Source organism: Cyrtonyx montezumae, unplaced genomic scaffold (assembly GCF_038088225.1).
Source record: "Cyrtonyx montezumae isolate F1298 unplaced genomic scaffold, pur_monq_1.0 scaffold_10, whole genome shotgun sequence".
Taxonomy (NCBI): domain Eukaryota; kingdom Metazoa; phylum Chordata; class Aves; order Galliformes; family Odontophoridae; genus Cyrtonyx; species Cyrtonyx montezumae.
This window is the reverse complement of record NW_027071826.1, coordinates 48016695-48038472: the sequence shown is the minus strand read 5'-3', so window position 1 is coordinate 48038472 and position 21778 is coordinate 48016695. Positions and strand designations below refer to the sequence as shown.

The 21778-nt window shown below is 38.6% G+C and overlaps 1 protein-coding gene across 2 annotated transcripts in view; it reads right to left on the bottom strand.

Moving 5' to 3' along the window:
- Positions 1 to 284: 284 nt before the first annotated feature.
- The window catches only part of DENND5A (DENN domain containing 5A), a 51855-nt gene continuing 30361 nt past the window's right edge, over positions 285 to 21778 (bottom strand). Inside the window, exons 9-24 of one of the 2 annotated variants that reach the window (XM_065755298.1) lie at positions 21617 to 21767; positions 20918 to 21011; positions 17669 to 17800; positions 16857 to 17009; positions 15931 to 16035; positions 13625 to 13709; positions 12999 to 13083; positions 11877 to 12005; positions 9542 to 9663; positions 8093 to 8238; positions 7497 to 7615; positions 6172 to 6353; positions 5270 to 5352; positions 3933 to 4056; positions 2747 to 2915; positions 285 to 2029 (exon numbers count right to left, since the gene is read on the bottom strand). In XM_065755298.1, coding sequence (XP_065611370.1) covers positions 1846 to 2029; positions 2747 to 2915; positions 3933 to 4056; positions 5270 to 5352; positions 6172 to 6353; positions 7497 to 7615; positions 8093 to 8238; positions 9542 to 9663; positions 11877 to 12005; positions 12999 to 13083; positions 13625 to 13709; positions 15931 to 16035; positions 16857 to 17009; positions 17669 to 17800; positions 20918 to 21011; positions 21617 to 21767 — 2063 coding nt within the window. In that variant the 3' untranslated portion in view covers positions 285 to 1845. The remainder of the gene's footprint in view (positions 2030 to 2746; positions 2916 to 3932; positions 4057 to 5269; positions 5353 to 6171; positions 6354 to 7496; positions 7616 to 8092; positions 8239 to 9541; positions 9664 to 11876; positions 12006 to 12998; positions 13084 to 13624; positions 13710 to 15930; positions 16036 to 16856; positions 17010 to 17668; positions 17801 to 20917; positions 21012 to 21616; positions 21768 to 21778) is intronic. The other variant, XM_065755299.1, reaches the window with a different exon arrangement.

Here is a 21778-nt window from a genome sequence, read left to right as displayed (position 1 = left end):
ATGAAACTCTCAGAATAAAGTACATGATATATTTCTCCCCTTCCAAGACTGAAAAGAAATGCACACACAAAATACTTGTGTGAAATGCTGCTGCAAGCCCCAGACTGAAAGAATTCATACCCACCCAGTCTGAGGAGTGGCTTGGATATTGCCCTTGCACCTTTCTAATGCTATCATTAAAGCAGAAACCTGCTTGGATTAAAAAAAGAAAAAAAAGAAAAAAGAAGAAAAAAAAGTAATGATAAAGTAATATCATCTTGGTAATGAAATAAATAGGACAAAAGTAAAAATACTCAAACATTTAATATGTGCTATGCTTATAAATTATGGAAATAAAACTAACACAAGATGTCACTAATCTGAAGGTAAAGCGAAGTTACTACAACAATGTATGATCCAAAAAACTTGGACTCTGCTTCTCCAAAGAGAAACAACACTGAAAGAAGTTTATACAGTGGAGACCTCTTAAATACATAGCCTGAATTTCTGTGCAGTAATTTGTGGTGCTGATAAATCAGCCTGTTAATTCACATACTCACTTCAAAGAGATTTTTATCAGAGGATTCAAATGAACAGCAATGCCCTGAGGCATTTGCCAATTTCCAGCTCTTCAATAAATTAAACCTTCAAAATGTTTGTTTTACCACAGAATTGGACGAAGTTTTTCCTGCTAAAAACAAAAGCATCCCAAATGAAGCTGACTGTGACAAGACACATCCAAAGAGAAGAGAAAGATACATACTACTCACTGTCTATTCAGACAAATTAATAAATCTCGATTGCTTAGAAGGGTTGCAGTTATTATTTTGTAGGGGTATGAACACCTTTCTTTAATCATCTAGCATTCGAGAAACCCATGTTCCTCTCTATTAGCAGTTAAGAGAATTACCAGCAGCAACCATATGCCAAACTTCAAAAGGCTGGTTCAAGTGGAAACATTTTTTGCACCATCAACACATATTCCAGGTTTCTGATTTAAGTGGGCTGCACTGTAAATTCTGAATTTCAACATAATAAAGCCAGTTGTTTCATAGAAGAATCTTTTTTTTTTAAAGACAAACTTACAACACAACAATAGGTTAAATAAATAAAAAACATCAGTTAAAAACACACTTAACTTCTTCTGTGCAATTGTGTACCAATATGAAAAATATTACTTCAATCTCTCCACGTTTCACGGTTCAGTCTCCTGGAATTCTCTAAAAATAATACTGACAATAAAAATAAAGGAAAATGTGGCTTGTTGACAAGTCAGTGCTTTGGAGCTATTAAAAAGCACACATGAGAATCTGTAGTTCCCTTGCAGCAGAACAGTGACCCAACACGTTAAAAATCAAACATCGGTAATAATGTTAATATATAAAATATTAGTTTAAAAACTATAGAATGACCTTCTCAGCAGAAATGGAGTGTATACATTGGGCTCTATGACATACAGCATATCTGAAGACAAGTTCACAGAATGCTGAAAGGCTCACTGCACATTTTCTATGGCAAGGAAATACTGCAGCTTTAAAATAAGCTGCACAATACTCATCTCTATCTCTTTCACATGAAAGTGTGTAAAAAGCAAATCAGCAAATAAACTCTAAAATAGATTTATACCAAAATCCTCTTTTTTACATTGAGTTTACAGCTTCTATCCATCCTCCTGTATTACTTTTGGAGTTCCCTTTGAGAAAAGTCCAAGTTGCATTTTAGGGCCATGAACAAGTTCACGATACAATGTACTGGCAGACAGAACTTTTGCATACTAACGAGATGCACTCCTTGTTGCTTTTTAAATTTTTGTTGGTGGTGGTGTTTTAAATATAGTTTTTGTTGGGTTTTTTGTGGGTCAAGAGGTCAAATATCAATTCCTTTGACAAGAGATGCCTCCAGCGTAATGTTGAACTCCTGCAAGGTCTGCAGCACTCGAATCAAAGAATTCACAAGAGTATGATCTTTAATCAGTGCTATGTCTTCATACATCTGTGCTGTGATCGGGCAGTCTGCAAGCAGGGCAATCCAGTGATGCAAAAGATGGTCTCTGACAAAGCAGCAACGTTGAAATGGAAAAAAACAAGAAATCAAAGTTAATTTCTCATTTTTATGAAATGCTTTTTCTTCTTTTTTTCTGTTGTTGCCTTCAAATAGAGTTACCATTTTCTCCACATATTATTATAAGGTGGGAAAGGGGGAGTATCTGCCTGGCATCTGTTAAGGTAGGGTACATCCTGATGGAAAAGAAGCATTTATACACTTTCCACTCCTCATATCAAAAGATATGGCTCCCAGCAGCCTGGAAGTCCCAGGGAAGCCCAGTGTCACTGGCCTGCTCCGTTGCCTTTTAGTCAGGAGGCTTCTTAGATGAATAGGAGAGATGTTGGGACCATCACTGCAATGAGTAGATGGAGGGTGAGAAATCCACCCAGCCAGGAACCAAAGAAGCCTCACTGACTGACAGTGCTTTTATCTTCAAACCTTGCCAGCTAGGAGAGACGGGCTACTCACACCAGCCTGCTGCCCTTCTCTTATGTCTCATTTCCCCAACTTTTCAAGATACTCGCTGCGTATCTACAATTTCCTATTCTTCACATACCTAGGAACTCAAGTCAGGGTAAAGTTGATTCTTCTTTGGTTACAAAGCACTTTAGAAGTAATAACTAAAATGCAAAACCCAGCCCTTATGTACCTTTACCTTTTACTAATATACAACACCCTTTCCATTTTATTAAAATACTATTAAAAAAAAGTTTTTTCATACCTGGCTCCAAGACACACCAGCATCTGAAACTTGCCATCCTTCCCGATGTTTCTAGGATTGTTGTTGATAGCAGTGATAAAGCGACAGAAATTCCTGGCCCTTGTCTGCCAGTTCTCTTCCGGGACCATTTCATTCTGTTCAAGGGTCTCATAATACGTTTGTGCTTTTTCTTAAATGAATGATGGGAGATAATGAGTTTCATCACGTTATCCTACAACAGCTGGCATACTGTGCTCCAGTGCTTGGAATCAAGTAATTAGGCACTATCACCTTTACATTTAGATGATCAAATTTAAAAATACCTCACTATATATTGCTCCCCCCATAAGCTTGCTTACATATCCAGAATGCTGCCCAATGCCCACATCTGAGAGGCAGCAAATCAACACAAATATCAGTGTCATGGAAGGTAAATTCCAAGTTCAAAAGCCTAGGAACAAAGCTTGTCCTCAAATTTCCTCAGTGATTATGCCCAAGCATTGTTCTTATTTTTTTTTCCTGTGTGATTTGGTTCTTTGTTCTTCGTGTGTAAAACTGGAATTCAACTGTCTTTCCCATGAACAGTTCTAACATCATTCTAGTACCTACTGAATTTTGAGAGTTATCATCATTGTAATGATGACACAAGGAGAAGACTGATGTTAAAGTACCTACTTAAACACAGAAGTACTATTTAAAGTAACTCACTTTCTGTGTGTTCACTCAACTTATTCAGCTCTATGGCAAGGGAATCAGACACTGTTCAAAAAAACCATATGCTTATAAACCCCTCATTGCAGCATCCAGTAGGATCAACAGCACTAGTGTGATATCTTGTGCTTTGTAAGATAACTCAGTGTCTTACAAGTGTGATACACTGCTATTGCAATGCTGCACTGTGTGACCATATGCCAATTCCCCATCTTACCGAAAACTTTCACACAAGGGAATCTTGTTTATTGCTACCATTACTAGGAAGGCACGGACCAATTACAGTGCAAGTACAGTGTCAACTCTGGCAGCAAACAGATGCTTTCTTCTTTCAACAATACAAGGACATAAGAGCTCTTACAGGAACTCAGCTGCAGAGATGCCTCTGACAAGTATGCTGTTCACACCAGCTGAGACACAGTGGCAGTGAGGAGGAACACAGATGCATATGTTTCAAAGACACAAACAAGCTCTGGTATATTTCCCTCACGCTTACCTAAGAAGTCCCAAATAAAGACGTTTTTGAAGAGCCTGGGTGATTTAAATCCATGCTGAAATACTTGCTCAAGAGCTGAAACAAGTCCACTTTCTCCACACAGCAGGAGTGTCAGACTGCCTCTCTGCCAAGCACACACAACGCACTTAACTCAGTTTGGCAGTTTAGAGACAGAAGGATTACATGTGTTTATTAATCTGGGTTTCAAATAAATAGATACTCAAAGATACAGTACACTGTGAAACAATAACCCCAGACATGATGGCTCATTTCTCACAGTCCTCAGCATTCAAAAACACACTTACATTCTTAAGAGTGAAGACAGCCATTTCAGGACCTCACCATATTCAAACAAAGATGCAAACAGGTGAAGACCAGTGTGCGAGTTTTACCTATAGTAATGACTGGTGTACAGAAAAGAAAGATGTTTCCCTCCTTTGCTAAGCAAAAAAAAGATGACCAGACCATCATAGCAAGCACCTCAGAGTTTCTAGAAAAGTAGCAGTTAAAGACATTTTTAAGCCTTAGGAAAATAATAATTCTCCTTTAGAACATCAATGTTTGCAAAACTAATGCACGTTCACTTGGGATTATTGTGTAAACATAAAAATCAAACCAGATTGAATATGAATTTGCTATGCTAGCTGAACTTAGGAAAGGTAGGCACAGAAGGAATGGGAATATGCAAATATTAATAATCTCCAAGGGATATGTATGTGGTAGCCAGCGCTGCACCGCTACCTCTCACAAAAGATGGACTCTGACGCTTCAGCAAAGGCACATTTGTTAAGCCTATATCCAGAAACATCTAGCTAAAGTAATTAGATATACAATTTTGAAGTGTAAAAGTTTTTGAAAGCATTTCATCTTTTTTTTTTTTTTTCGGGGGAGAGGGGGAAAAATTTCTTGGTTTGATTTGTCTTAACTGGCCCAAGGGTTTTCACGTTATAAGTAGCCACAATAATGCAAAAGAGACATGAAAATGCCTTCTTAGCAGTCAGAGCAGATGAAAAAATGTCACTTAATCTAGAACACACTGAACAGAAGTCAACATTACTGACAGTGGTACAGCTACAATCCCACACAGAATATCACTCAACTTCAAATATCAAAATATTACATTAATTAACAGAATGTTCCCAATAGCAGCAAAAAGAATGTATTTGATGTTATACTATTTCAACGTTATCTCAGTATCTCATTTTTGCTCTACTTAAGGAATTTTCAATTAAAGATGGCTGTTTATTCAATTTAGATTTCTTCTACTGTATAATCTCAAACAATTAATACGAGTTTCAAGACAAGAGTGCCACTAGGCAGACAACACAACTCCTTACCTCTTTTTCTGGCTTGTGAAAATGCTTAACAATGCCATTGACAGCTTCACCAATAGCTTCTTGTATCTGACCAGTATTTAGCTCTGCGAAATACAAAAATACTTCCAATCACTTTAGAAATACTTTAAAAATTCAACTTACGCATGACGGATACGTGCGTATCACAAACGATGAAGAGACACACAAACCAACATAACCTATGTTGCAAGTAAAAAGGTGCTAGCTTATTGACAATGGAAATCCAACTCTATTTTAATTAACTGTGGAGGAAATAGAAATGGAGATTTGGGGTGTGGTTTTCTTTAATATCAAAATCACAACCGTGGTGTTTCAACATAACAACAGACGGAAGTGGTATTTATATATTATATGAAATTTCTGAGCAGAGCCCAAAGCTGAAAAACAGAAATGATATTTGATTACAACCACAGGCATCTTGGAAATACATCGTATGACAGTCTTCCGTAAACCTGAGTACCCTGTGTGCAAAATAACCAACTTATCAGGAAGAAGACAAAAGCAGAACAACTACAGAAAACTGATATTCATGAATAGAAACAACCAACAGGCTTTCTCGACCACAAAGTACATGACAACAAATTTCTATTTTCCCTCCATAGCACTCATTTCACAAAGGAAGGACAATGCAGAAAATACCAGTAGGGCACCTAAGCACCAGAGAAAGAGTCCAGAGACATCTGGACCTGGAGACTTTAGGAATCTGAGCACCTAAAACCCTGAGCAACCTGTTCTAACTCAGAAGTTAGCTGAACTCAGAGCAGATCAGCTGTGCTATGTGAGCTTTGCAGCTCCTGTCCAAGAAGAAAATCTCCAGTTCTGCTTGCAAGCAGCTTTCCACAGGTATCGATGCAAGACCTTACAAGACAGTCCCCACTGCTCACTTGGCTTATTGTTTGGTGATATAGCAACCAATCTTCTGATCATGCTTGGTGACTGCTGCAAAGGAGGGGTTCGACACTGCCGCTCATCAACCTCAGTGTTGGATGTCAGCAGCTCTCCCACCAGGACCCTCTCTAAGCTCCCATCATCCATGCCCTTTCCAAGCCACCTTCCACAGGGAAACCTGAGAACAAAGAGCAGATATTTTGATCGAGTCTTTTAATCCAGATTCAATTCCACGCCAAAGACTTTAATTTGCAGTTGCACAACATCCAAATTTTGCTAGTATCGTTATTAGAAATACTTTGCTCACAAAGAAATGAACAAATTATTTGATCAGGCTTTTGCCAGCAGGGGGAGCAAAAGTTTGTCTTAAATTTGGGACTAGACAATCTGCAAAGCAAACAGTGCAAAGCAATTTGCCTCATGTCTTACACATAGTGCATGATCTGGGGGCTGCAAAGGCAAGAAAGAAGGGGAAAACCCACTACCAAGTACTGATGGGTGGTAGATATAGCTATGCTTTTATTGAATACTTAACACAGCCCGCAAGCTAGCTACAAAGAAAAAAAACAACACACTGACACATGTATTGAAATTAGGATACCTAGTCAGACACCAGAAAGCACTTGTGCACACTTGTGCATCAGCACTTCTGTGAGCCAATGTTGACATCTGTTTAACTAGCCCAGTAAGAAAACTGAATGGCATCCAAAAACATAATCTTGCCTCTTCTTTTAATAAACAAGTTCTCGCGAAGAATTGAGTGGACTTACTCATCAGTTTCTCCTCAACATGAGCCTGACAGTTTCTCTAAATAAAGGACAAGGCAGCAAACCACGATGCACTTAACACAAATGAGTTTAAATTCCTATTGCAAATCTTGTTCCCCTTACTTTTGCTGTGCAAACACTCATTAGCCACTGTGCTCCAGCTTGTGTTCAAATTTCGCTCTCTAACAACAATCAGAGAGCTCAAAGTTAATATAAAACACCACCCATGTTTGGTAAGCAGCAAGCTATAACTTGCCATTACTCCCTTAAGCTCAAGGCATGATCTTTTCAAGATGCATAACAGCGAACTCATCTTCTCCACCAATGCTTGGAGGGTAGTCAAGAGCATGTGCAAACTGAAAACTTGGTTTAATTTTATAAGAGTCACGACTTGTTTAATGCCAGAAGCTAAATGACCTTTATACGTCTTCAGGCAGCAGCTTCTTTAGATGGAGTCCCAGGAGATAAGACCTTTCTAAGCAAACAAGCCCTTCCATGCCACCTCCCTGCATAAATTCTACTTACCCAACAGGAAATGTCAGGATGATACTTACTTGTAAGTATGCCCTGTTATTTCATTTCTGACCATAACATACTCCACTAGCCACTTGGCATACAGCCCTGAATTATCATGTCCTATTTGCACTGTGGTCAGTTTTCCCAAGTTCTGGCACTGCAAATTAAACAAAGAATTTGTCAGAGTAAACAGAAAGAAAAAGCAGTATGTTGGATAAGTAAACTACTGGAGAACACGCTGAGATACACCGTCAGAAACATGGCTCTCCTCTTCTGACTGCACGACTGATTCTGAGCTTTTTAGGGATAAGTTGCTTTATTTGTTTTTGTTCACTGCTGCTTCGTTGTGTTTGTTTTTTTATAATACTGCTTTGATAAGCAGAAAGACCATGAGATAAACTGCATTTTTTCAGAAATCTTATCTATCAATACAGTAAGGAATCATTAGTCATTTTTTTCTGAGCATGATATTATATGTAGACAAAACCTGCTATGTACAGGCACAGGAGGTATTTGTGACTGACCACATACAGACCACAGATACAAAAACTACAGTAAGATGATACAGCCAGGGAAGAATTCAGAACTGAATAAAAAGAACATTTAAAGCATTCTTATATTGTTTAACATGTACCTCAAAAGTCATTTCTAATATATTCCTGGGAATCTGCAAAACTCCTGTTTCACCTAGTTCTCCGGAGATACATATCCAAGGATTGGCTGTAAACATGGAGCCACCAAGTTTCTTGCTAGGAACAATCAATATATGGTACGGAATCACTGCAAACACAAGAAAAAATAACACTTCTAAAGTGGAAGAAGGATAATAGGATAATAACGTTAACTTCCTTAATGAAAAGATACAGTAATTCTGTGCTACCATGAAACATTAAAAACTAAGCAAAGCACACAAACGTAAGAGTTCCTATTTAACCATTCTAACGCTCACTGAAGACTGATTGACAATCAAGAAATGTACACAACAGCAATCAAGAAGCATAGCTGATAGCAAAACATGACAGAAGAAAAATGGATGGGCCAATATCCTGCACCGACATCATAATTTTCCATTTACCAGTCACTAAACGTGTCATGAATACAGTTATTTGTATCCAGCTCAGAGAGGAGGAAGTACAGATGGTCCCCACTCTTAATTAGGCTAACTTGAAGATGGTTTCATTTTAATAATCAATATATAGTTTCTCTCCAACTGGTAACACACACAAAATTTCAGGTCACCTGGTCTACTAGTGTCTAACTCAGCACCTGAGTTACAGCCCCTTCTTTGACTCAGAAGGAAATACATACGCTCTTCAATCACCTACTATCTCATACATGGCCCCCTATTAACCAAACTATTTTAGTAACAAAACTCAATTACCTGAATAGTCAATGCATTTCCTGGCCATTTGCCTTTATTTTATAGTGCATAAATGGATTATATTTAGGGCTTTTCAGCTGGGATATTTAATATATGTCTCCCTCAACATATCTTTAGCTGTCAGCACCCTCAAGAAAGCATTTGGTGGTTAGATTTTCTTACAAGTTTGATGTTTGTGGCATTAAAGAGTGAATTAAAATGGTTGGTTTTTTTTTTCCAATTTGCTGTGCTGATAAATCTTAGAATAACAACTGAAGAGCACCCAGCAGACCAGGCTGTAGCACTGTTCAGCACCTGCCTGCAAGATCAAATATTATTTTGCTCATCTCTCTGCTTGGTCTTTCATACACAATACACAAATATGTACCGTAACAGATCTACAAGGACAGCTCTTACCACTGGGCCAAAAGGGTGCTCTCACATACCTCCACCCTCAATTTTATATTTTATATTCTGTGTTGCAGAGTTCTGGTGCAACCCTTAGTGTGTATTTTACGAAGTTAGAAATAAAAGCTTTTAGTGACACATGGAGAAAACTCTACTGCCCATCAGAAAGAATCACAGAAATAGTGACACAGGGCACACGGACACCAGAAAGAAAACAGAACTACATGAAAGAACGTTGCTCAGAGCTGTTTATAAATTTTGGTAAGTGCTCACGGAAATCTGGAGATCAGAGCTCCAGGGAAAGCAAATACTTACAGATCGTTGTGAAAACGTTGGTAAAGCAAAAGTAATCAACAGCATTGAATGACAGGAGATGATATAAGAATTGTTCTTTCTCATCATCACAGCGGAGGAATGCGTAACGCTTGTAGAGTTTTCTGACAAGGCAAAACAAATAATCTGTCACAGTAACAGGATGCTTTTAGTTAAATGTTTTCTATTATGCATATTTATTAGACAAACTATGGAGAATGTGCAAGCAATTACAAATGAAAAATGATACTAGTAGAGTCAACAGAATTTAATATGCTGAGCTATGTAGACGCTAAGTCTGAAATATCCAAGTGCATCAGACCAATACATCACACTACTTGACACCACTAAAAAGCAAGGTCTGTACGTATACTTATTAAAAAGAACCCCAAAGATGAAAAAACAGCTTTTATACCTCCTCAAAAAAATTCACAGATGTTTTAGGCCAAGTAAAACGTCAGAATTGAAGCAGAGTCCCCACAAGTTGCTTCTGAGGGTGACAGGGGACAGCCCTCCAGTACATATGACTGAACAGCTGGAAGGTGTTCCGGCAGTGTGCCCAGGTGGCCAAGAAGGCCAACAGCATCCTGGCCTGTATTAGAAATAGTGTAGCCAGCAGGAGCAGGGAGGTGATCATCCCCCTGTACTCAGCTCTGGTACGGCCGCACCTCGAGTACTGTGTTCAGTTTTGGGCCCCTCACTACAAGAAGGACATTGAGGCCCTGGAGCGTGTTCAGAGAAGGGCAACAAAACTGGTGAGGGGTCTGGAGCACAAGTCTTATGAGGAGCGGCTGAGGGAGCTGGGATTGTTCAGTCTGGAGAAGAGGAGGCTCAGAGGAGACCTTATTGCACTCTACCACTTCCTGAAGGGGGGTTGTGGTGAGGAGGGGGTGGGCCTCTTCTCCCTGATAAGTAATGACAGGACGAGAGGGAATGGCCACAAGTTGCACCGGGGAAGATTTAGATTAGACCTGAGGAAGCATTTCTTTTCTGAAAGAGTGGTCAGGCACTGGAATGGCCTGCCTAGGGAGGTGGTTGAGGCACCATCCCTAGCGCTGTTCAAGAAGCGTTTAGATGAGGTGCTAAAGGACTTAATTTAGTATTTGGGTAGAGATAGTGATAGGAGGATGGTTGGACTAGATGATCTTATAGGTCCTTTCCAACCTTATGAACTTATGAACTTATAAGGTGCCTTTCAAAGGATGCTAGGGCAAACACTGGGGCTATCTACTTGTATTATTAGGTTGTAGGCAGTATCTCAGGGCCTACACGGCAATTCACACATTAACCTAGGAAATAGCTTCAGTATTTGATGATTCCACTCTAGAAACAGAAATCAGGGCATGTAACTGAACTTGCTGTCCAGGCAGCCTGCTCTGGGTGTCCTTGGACTAGATGGAGCCAGCGGTCGCTCCCAACCTCAACCATTCTATGGATCTGTACTACTATTTATTCTTCTACATATTAAGAGTCCAAATCTAATGCTCTTTTTAATTGCCTTTAGGGAAAAAACATGACATAGCTGAAAATCTACAAACTTCAGAGATCCTGAGATAACCAAAATCATATGCATGCAGAGTGGCTTAAACTCCTACTACTTCCTCTCTCCTGAATTGCAAATTCTCTGCAAGGACTGCAATACCACAGAGAACAGCAACTCCTTTTACATGAAAATATCAAAGATGTAGCACAATAGCCTTCCCTCAAAAGAAAAGACTACGCAGAAAAATGCACTGTGAACAGAAACAAACATATTACTCAATCACATTATAGGATTAACTGCAAGACCTGCAACTGTGAAACCTTGACAAGATTTAACAAGAAATGACTAGCACAAATTTTGATTGGAAAATACTTTTTAAAGTTGCTTACTTGCACGTTAACAACCACCACTATGTCTGTTAATTATGCAATCAATAAATAATAATAGTACTGGGCAATAATCATAAAAGAAGGTTACTGCTCACCGTCATGCACTGTGAAAAAGGACAATCTAAGGATAGCAAAACAGCATACAGCTACAGAAAGAGGACCAAGATAAAACCTTGACTCAGCAAAGTAGCTGAGTTTGGAAATCAGCAATTTTTCAAGTTCTCAGCTCAAAGCTGCAGTAAGTTTACAGCTATTAGAACTGATTCTGTATCTGAAGAACCCCAATATTAAATGACCATAACCAAATAGCTCACACACTAGTACAGAGACACTCATGGAAGGCTTGTCTGTTCCACTCTCTCCACACTGCTAAGCAGATGAAAGAATAGACATTTCTGGGTCTGCAAAGTCAAACAACAAAACAGAATAGATTTTTAAAGGCTTCGCCCAAGATAAACCATCTTACTTTGTGAGTTCATGATCTGAAAGCAGCTGCTTTAGATGCCTAGAGAGCAACTTCTTTTCCATAGAGAGACGAACCCAGGCTCTGGCCTTGCCCACATCTGTTTTGATCTCACTAATGTTCTGGATATGCCTGAAAGAAGGTTATAAACAAACAAACAAAAGAAACATTACCCAGAATTTTCAAAGCACATTTGAGCCAAGCTAGGCTGAAGAAGGGATTTTGCCAAGAATGTAAAAAATACCAGGCAAACTACTGAAAAAAGAGACATGTTCCCCTTGATATTCAGCAATAGATCAATTATTTGCCTATCTAGCTGGAAAAGCACCTCAAAAGGAAAAGAACTGCAATGCAGTACCCTATTAACAAAATTCTAAAGCAGTCCCATTGCCACACATGATTTCAGGGCCTTATCACTGCAATATTTAAGTCAGAGTGCTTTGGAAAATTAAATACTGTCTTTCAGTGCTCAGCAGTAGCTTTTGTAACACAAAAGACCCAAGTAGGATGCTCTGAAAGGACAGGGAAGACCCCTGAAAAGCCTCACTTCACTTCTTCCTACCAAAAAAAAATTCTTTCAGCATGGAAAATGGAAGAAAAATCCCTTCAAGCTGAACTTCCAAGTTCTGCATCTTGTTCTTTGATGCGCTGAATAAAGGACATGTAGCAGAAATCATAGATATGCATGCTTATTTACACAATAATGTTAGATAAATCCATCTTTTCCATTAAACAAGTTCTTCAAACTGCTTTCCTCACTCAGAGGCAAGATTTAGCTCAAAGCTATGCAGTCAACTTGGAAGTGACTAAGAAAATACATATGTTACACCCACGTCTCTATGGAAATAAAACAATATGGAATATTAAGACAAAAACGGATTCAGGATATTTCCATAAAGCAGTAGCTATGATAACGTAAAGCCTCCTCAATACGAGTTTTGTACAAGTCTCTGAAAAGGCTGCACTACAGACTTGAAAATCTTTCAGAAGGTTCCCACCCACACTGCCCTATTTTGGTGTGTGAAACGTGAAGCCTTTCCCATACAGTAAACATTATGCACAACTATAAGTAAGCACATCTCAGAGGGGTTTTTTTTTTGTTTGTTTTTAATAACTCACACTCACCTCATATCCTGGACAAGAGAGATTCTGAGAGGTGACATGCCTGGACTGGTATCCGACTTTCTTCTTTCTGAATCAAGAAGTATACCTAGATTCAAAAGAACAGAATCTCCTGTTAGTAGAAATCCCTAATACTTTTAGGGCCTTGGGCACGCTAGTCATGCTAACCTATTAGTTTAGAGCAACATAAACAAACAAACAAAAAACCCAACACCTGCCAAAAAGCCATTATTCTGTCCAGAAAACTATACCTTACATCTCCAACTAGGGAAACATTACCAATGGATCTTACATGCAATATTACTTCTAAAACAACACTTAGATAAAATCTTACAATACATTTCTTAAGTGTTTTTGTATTTTGTAATGACTTGAAGTGATACTGAGAATATCAGCTTCAGGGTGTACATCACAACACCACGTTTACATGTGTAAATGAGTTTACTTTTCACAAGATATGGACATGATGTATTGTCTCAGTATATTAATTCTGTAGCAAACAGAACACTTGATTCAGTTACGTAAAGTCAAGGCAACATCCAGGGAAACAATGCGAGTGGTGCTAACCTGCAAGCAGATCTTGGTGGTGGTTTATTTTTATTATCATCCTCTAGTAAAGCTAATCTTACCTGAGGTACTGAAGCTGCCTGATGTTGTTTTCCTCTGCCTGTTTTCAAGGTAATGTAGCAGATGAGACCACAAAGCAGACTTGCCCTAAAATTAAAAATATATTAGTTACTGCTACATATGAGATCCCAATTCAAAAGAAATAACTACTAACTGAATAAAAAAGTTCAAATTGTCACAGAAAGCATCAGATTCAAATACATTTGTCCACAAACACAAAGACAAAAGTTGCAGGTGCTTGGGAGCTGTAAAGAGGATGAGAAAGAAAAGCCAAGTCAAAAACTGTCAGGATCTAATGATTCCAATAACAGGGAGAAGTCAGCTGAGCTTCATTTGTCATTGGTTGTTAACCTATAAAGCTTATAAAACTTAACGCCTAAGCAGTTTTCAGTCTGAGAATGTCACCATTCTTATGGAATTCTCCTCCCTGCACCTCCAGCAGTGAGCTGGCAAGGGACATGGAACCAGCCTGAGTAAACTCTCATACCCAGACCAGGTTTTTTGCACATCTGTTCCCTTCAGGGTAATTCAGGGCTACAGATGTAAGCCGTCAATTTTCAGAATCACATAAGATCTCCCTCAATTTCATCAAGCAACCAACCTAGATAATTACAAACACACCAACATAAAGAAAAACAACAAAAATCCAACGAGACACACACATACAAAAACAAACAAACAAAAAAAACCAAAGCCACAAGACAGACGACAAAAGCTGGTCAGTAAGACAAGCTGTAGTTCCATACTTTATAAAAACAACTTGAAAGCCTGGGATGCAGAATTCAGGTCAAGACAAATCTGACAAATAAAGCTAGAAGGTGCACCTTGCACATTTTTTTTTTCTTTCTTAAACCTCTGGTGGCTTAAAATAGACACTTTTCATGGACAAATTTTAAGACTCTCGGATTCATCCTAAAACACTTTGCATAGTAAATCAAGGGTATCAAAGCTACAGAAAGCAGCATTAATTGAGCTAGCACACGAATTAGACTGATTTACAAAGGAAACGCATAACTATTAGCTATTACCTTCCTAAATTACTCTGTTAGGTGGAAATGTTTAGCAATTCTGCATTTCAGAAAAACAGTAACTAAGAAGTCAGACTTTTAGTTACAATTTTGTGCAGCAAGAAACCATGACAGTAAAGCAAGAGCTGTCCATTCAGTACTACCAACGTCACCTAAAATCACACGAGTATCTTCCTGAAGTACTGTAATTATAACTCAACTCTGACAGTTAAAAAAAATAAGTTGCTTAAATCTTTAAACATCTTTAACCAGCTCAACCCTACAGCTCTCTACAGTACTACTAAGGGCTTATTTCCAGGCATTACATCTACCCCAAATGAAGTGGCACATCTGCAGAAGATAAAGCAGAAACTGCCTTTTACATCCGTGTTGAGAGAATTGTATTAAAAATATGCACTTAGCAGTGAAGCTATAAAAAGAGTTCAGAGAAGCTCAGCTCCTCAATACCTGACAGATCCAACATGGGAAGCCAAAAACTGTGAGTCTTATAAAAATATAAAAAGAGAGCATGAGAATATCACCAGGGAAGGGCTACATTGAAAATGGTGTTTCTCTGAACAAACATACACATGCACAGTCTAGTATTCAGCATCTTGCTGCCACGGCAAAGAGAACTGCAACAGATCACATAAAGCAGCAAACAAAGGATCCTGCAGCAAATAGATGTCAACAATCATGATGAATGCAAGAACTCATGCAGTATATCTGCTCACTTCCTTTACCATCACATTACCCTCCTTTAACTTCAACTAGCAATGATAATGCCAACTATTTCTAAAGGGGAAAGGAAGACAGCCTAAGAAAACAGGCAAGGAAATAATCAAAGCCTTCTAAAAATTCAGGCTACTTCTCTTATTAGGCCTTATACTATACCACTCTTCCTGCACTGTTTTGGGCAAAGGAAGGTGCAGATTCTCTTTGGATGTAGAAAAATCAGGAGGTATAAAGTGTTGGACTATCAGGGTTCATCAGGAGGGAAGAGGTAAAGGCAAGGACTGGTAGAAGGAAAAACCACCCTCATTACTATCATCAATTGAGAAAGAAGAGTCTTCCTTGGCTCACTACCGAAAAATAAAGTAAAATCAATGTATGAAACAATAAGCTTTGAATATTTAATAAAGGCCAGACTACAGGGAGAATAAGTAGTGTATTTTTACTACAGGTCATAGTATTAGACGCACATCACTTCCTCCATCAGGCCTCAATTATATTCCATCACTCTATTTATTCCACCATTCAGCACTGTTTGCCAACATCTGCAATCACTCCAAAGCATTAACCTTATGTAGGGTTGGCCGTCTGGTGGTCTGAAAGGCCCAAATCTGAGTTGAAGCAGAGTATATTGATGCTCTGTCTTCTAAGACGAAAGCAGTACAGCTTCTATCCTAAGTAATATACAAGAGGGAAGGGAGAGAATCACATGATAAATCTTCACACAGAGAAACTACTGCTATAAAAGTTTGAAGGAGAGCAGATTTATACACTGATGCTTGAGTGCTGGGGAAAGAAATACTGAATTACAGTTGTCTGGATTACATACAATTATTCCGCAAATACTTCAAAGAAGGAAAACAAAAAGGAAAGAGATAAAGGTTACAAACGATCACTTCCCTTGTTATGCCTTTGTACAAATGAAGAGAGGATGAAAGCATTAAAACTCCACCTAATCCTATAAGTAACAACCAGTTACCTGTTTCACATGAAAAGCAACCCCTCTACCTAGTGGTTTTAACTATCCCTAGACCATTCATCAACAAAATAGCTTGTCTTTTACTTTTAAAAAACAAATTATTTCTCATGAAAGAAAGTTCTGCATGCCATATCCCACTGGTACTGCCTTTAGCATACACTGTATTATACCCTAGAAAACTCCAATAATGGAAGTAATGAACTCAGATATAGTTTTATTTACTGCTAACTTAATAACAACCACCACCACAAAACAAAACCAATAGGTTAAATAGAAAGAAAGGCTTTCAAAAAGTCAACTGAGGAACACGCCTACATGTGTACTTGCACCTTCCCCAGAGGAGAAGGCTGAGACAGACTGATACATAACACACTGTTGACTGATACTGAAAAACACTAGAGGTGTGCAAGTATTTAAACACGTTTATATATACACTAGGTAACCTCTGAAAACAGAAAAGTAAAGTGTGAATTAATGGAATATGCCCTGGAACATAAAAGAATATTTGTTTCTCACCTGTTTGACTTGCAGACCATGGCTCCATATCCTTTCTAAGAGGTCACACAGACTGGCTATCAGGGTATTCTCTTCCACACCTGTGATATTCACTTCACCATGACCCAGCTCCACAGCTTCTCGTCCCATTTTTTCCACCAACATCCTCTTGGTCTTAAAAATGACGAGGCAAAAGAGAGTTAGTTCTTCACAAAAGATACTTCTAAGATCACTCACATTCATTAAATAAACAAAGGAGTGTACAATAACAATGATTTGGTAGAATAACTTGCATACGCAGTAACTTGTGCTGGTCTTTATTTCTTTTATCCTTGTTTTTCAAGACACTGCAGCACCAGTGTTGATCACTGTAGAGCCTTTTCCAACTTTCTCAAAAGGGTGAGTAATCTGAATAATCATAACGGCAGGCCAAAATGGGACACACAAACTGCCAAGCAGCAAGACCCTGTAACACAGCTCCGGGTTTTCACGACAAATTCCACTTCTGGAATATTCTTGCTTGATTAATAATATAGTCTCTCATTTGCAATAAATTAAATATGCTAAAACAGACATAGGCAGCAGAATGATAAAGTCTAATCAGAGTGTTCAATCCATCATTTCACATTCTCCTCTGTACGTCTGTCTACTTGATCAATTTCCACTCCTAGCTGAATTTCTAACTATGTTTTTTCTTCATGAACTTCTCATGATACAAACAAACTGCGTATATAGATAGAGCTGAGACACATGGCAGAAAACCAGGCAGTTCAAACAAAGTGCCCACAAGACGGTCCTCAAAAGGCAGATATGAGAAGTGTTCTTCGAGTTACCTTATTTCGGCATTCCTTCAACAAGCCTTCTACAAACTTCCAGTTTGTTTGTGCAATTACTGATGGGGAGAGGTTTGACAACTTTGGCTGACGAATAGTGCTACCCAGATTTCTGGCTTCTTGGATATACTTCTGCATTGGGACAGAAAATTGAGGGGAAAAAAAAGTGCAAGTGAGACTACATCGCCAAGAGAAAGAGGTAAATCCATCTTTAAACCCACCTCAGTCCAATGAGGAGGAACGGATCATAGACTCTTTCTGAAGAGTCTCCTCTTCATATTCAGCATAGCATTGGGCGGAGACTCTTACCGTGTAATTTCATTAGAGGTCAAATCTCCACTTACATTAACTAGTGTTAGAACACACATTACAGAATAACAAAAACACAATACAAACTGCTAAGGATATTTAGATGCATAGAAATTCAGCAAATCCTTCCAACGCTGAGAACAGGTACACTATTTATTTTTTCCCTATAAAATGCAAGCAATAATTAACCCAGACCAAGATAATTCAAATGGCAAACTGGTCCACAGGTGGACCACAAGAACTCTGCTTGGTATTTGACATCACCTGAAACCTGTACTCATTTCTGCAGATCTCCTGTTTCTTGCCCACCATCCCAAACTTTGAGGAAGCAGCTGAAAAATGCTATTAGCACCTTTCATCTGTGAATCACCTGCATTCAGAACAAAACTATCTTCTTGACTATATCGGAAAGAGCTTTGCTGCTCCTCATCAAGGTGCTATCATTGTTTTTACCTCAGAGAGGACAATCTGACAAATGTTTCGAAAAACTGCTGATGACAGATTGCTTGAAGCACAGCTAGCTGTGAATAAAAGATAAGGTCCTGTACAGGCACTAACAGAATACTCAAGATTAGTACGTATTTCAGATTAATAAGAACCTTATCTAGCTTATGTTGAAATAATGATCGAGTGAGAAGTCAGTTAATAGACAATTTCATTTACCAAACATGATGCAACCTTTCCAAAGAAGGGAAATCACTCCTTTTCCATCGGTCGTGCACTAAAGAGCCGTGATATAGACTATGCATCTTTATCCAGAACTATGCTTACAGTCATATTGCGCACTTGACATACCAGATAATGTTCTGACACAGATTTTATAGAGGGCATGAAGGGCCAATCATGCTGGTCCCAGTCTAAACATAACTGCAACTGAAGCTCTGGCACAGAAAAGTCCGGGTGCTGGCAGGACAAGTTGGTAGCCAAAAGTGAAAGAAACCATGTAAAGTGCAAGTGGTAAGCATGTACGAAGTAACAAATGCAAGCATGCAAAACAGAAAAGGAGAAAAGAATGAACACAGTAAAATGCAGAACTCCCAAGCAATAAGCATAAATAAGTAACAAAGGAAAGGAGAGACGATGTTCAACCATTAGACTGGTGTCAACTATGCCCTCCCCTGTACACAAATATTTGCAACCTAGAAGCTGCTAAGCTTCACTGACATGGATTTTGGTTGACTGTCTCAAAACTTCAATTCGTCTAAAACTTACAACACTGCATTTTGCAACCACTGTCCTGATCCTCAGCATTTATCTCAGAAGAGCTCCCTCCCCATTCTTTGGGCTTAATACAAATGTCTCCGATTCACCTGGGAAAGGGGTCAACATCCAAACAGCATAACATAATTAACAGGTACAGCATAAATCCCTTTTATCTTTGCAATTATCTAATTAAAATCTCCTAAGTTCAAATGGGTTAAACACTATAATTTTAGAAGCATTAATGAGGTTACCGATCAATTATTGTTCACTTCTGCTATTCTACTTAAAAAAATACTTTTGAGTTATCTGAGCAAAACCAGCAATTACTTGCAGCTTTCTTTATTACACACGCATTCTTCTACTGCACGGTCACGGATGACACTACACTTGAGACAAGCTTTCACAAACCAATGAGAAAACACTGGAAATAAGTAACACTGGAAAGGCAATTCAACTCACCACTGTCATAGAAGATGAAACTGAACAAAGAACTATATTTCATTTCAGCAAGGCTAACCTAACAGATGCAAGATTACATTAAAATTCCAAGTGACACCTACCTGAAGATTTTCAACAAGGCAAGAGCATATTATCTTTAATAAACATACTTATATGAAAAAGTAAATACTCAGGGTTACAAAGCACAAATCAATTCTGGTATTTTTAAAATAGACTGTTCTCAAAATTACCCTTACAGCAATATCCAACCTAACAGCTTACAGACTGTACCATATGAATCAGAGACCATACTGAAAAGAGTCCAAATCACCCAGATCTTTCAAAACGCCTTCACCACATAGAATACCAATGCCAGCTCTAGGAGCAGTGATGAGACAAATTGTTTTTTCAAAAGAGGCTACGTCAACATCACAGTTCTGTCCTGGTAATACAGCTATTCTGCTCCAAAACCCAGTTGCTATCTCTATACAGTGCTGGCTGCTGCTCTGTGAATGCACTATATCTAAACGGACCTGGCAAGAAATATGCAGAGAAATGCTGCAATAGTGCAGCACTAGCTCCCCTTGAGTCTCTTCCTTTCATACTGAGTGTTTTCTTCCTTCAACAACTCGGAGTAGGGAAAGGTATTTATCATGGTGAAACAATTTGAATGCAAGACCCACTGCAAAATCAAATGAGAGAACTAATACCTTATAGACCACGCGATATAAAAATAAACATATGCAAACCTGATGGTACTGATGGGGTTCACATTCCCATACCTTAGCATAACGTTGTTCCTCCATTAAACATACAAAGTTATGCAGAAGCAGAAAAAAGATAGGTTCATAGGTTCATAAGGTTGGAAAGGACCTACAAGATCATCTAGTCCAACCATCCTCCTATCACTATCCCTATCCAACTACTAAATCAAATCCCTTAGCACCTCATCTGAACGCTTCTTGAACAGATGACTAAAAGTCTTTTGATTAATCTTCCCACCCCTTCTAGAAAACTGAAATGAGCGTGACAACGTTTTCAGGGAGCACACCTCAGCTGGGGATGAAAAAATTTTGTCCTGAGATGGGGTAAAAATGGCCAAAACGTTAGAATTCAGAAACTAGGTCACTTTGGTTTGCTAAGGACAGGGAACTTCATTTGTACAAATACAGGAAAACAGAGAGAGACTGCAAGTAACCGTATAGACTTTCCTTAAACATTACAGACTATTTTTCAGGCAATTAGGAAAAATCTGGAAAAAAAAAAAAAAACACGTATCTACAGTTGAATAGTTTTTACCTCTCTCTGATCATTGTCAAGGCGCAGGTGCTCTGTGTGTTGCTTCTGTCTGTCCTTCCGCCTCCACTGCGCGGGAGCATTTCTCTTAGTCCACCTACAGAGAGGGCTTAGTCAGCAAATGTCAACAGCTAGGCAAAGGGGAGAGGTAAGGGCTAAAGTAAAAAGATTATCTCATTGTATGTTGAGCACATCAATGCACAATTCTGCAAGATAAAGAACAGCTGCAAATACACACAAAATCTCAGCAGGAGCAACCTTGGGCAACCAGAAGAGCTCAGAAAATTTGACCACATACATTTGTTTTGTATTATTTCATTTATACCCATTTATAATTTACATCTTTTTCCTCCGTGAAGTTTTTATATGAAGAAATCCTAAAACATTTGCTAGCTCTTAACAGAGTTCCAATAAGGAGATCTGCTTTTATACCATAGCAGTTAAACATCACTCAAAACTACCCCAATTATAACTCTAAATATAATTGGGCTTTCTAGGGTAAATTTCCTTCTAGAATTCTAGATTTAAAAAAATAAAAACAAACCAACAAAAAAAAAATCTGCCACATCCAACACAAGCATCACCTTTCTGAATTGTTCTCTTATCAAAAAGAGAAAATTGAATTTGTTTTCCAGCATCCCTGCTTCATACTATTTCTATGACCTCTCCAAGATCCAGCACCTGTTGTCCAAGCTTGCTTACTTGTTGCTCGCTGGTCCAGTGGATAGAACATCAGACTGAAGCTTGGGAAAAAATCCAAGTTCATACTTCCCTTGTCCAATTTTCATGTCCAGCAAATGTGGATGGACTGCAGTGTGATCAATTTTTGCTAGTCTTAACTCAATTGATTTCTCTGAAATAGTA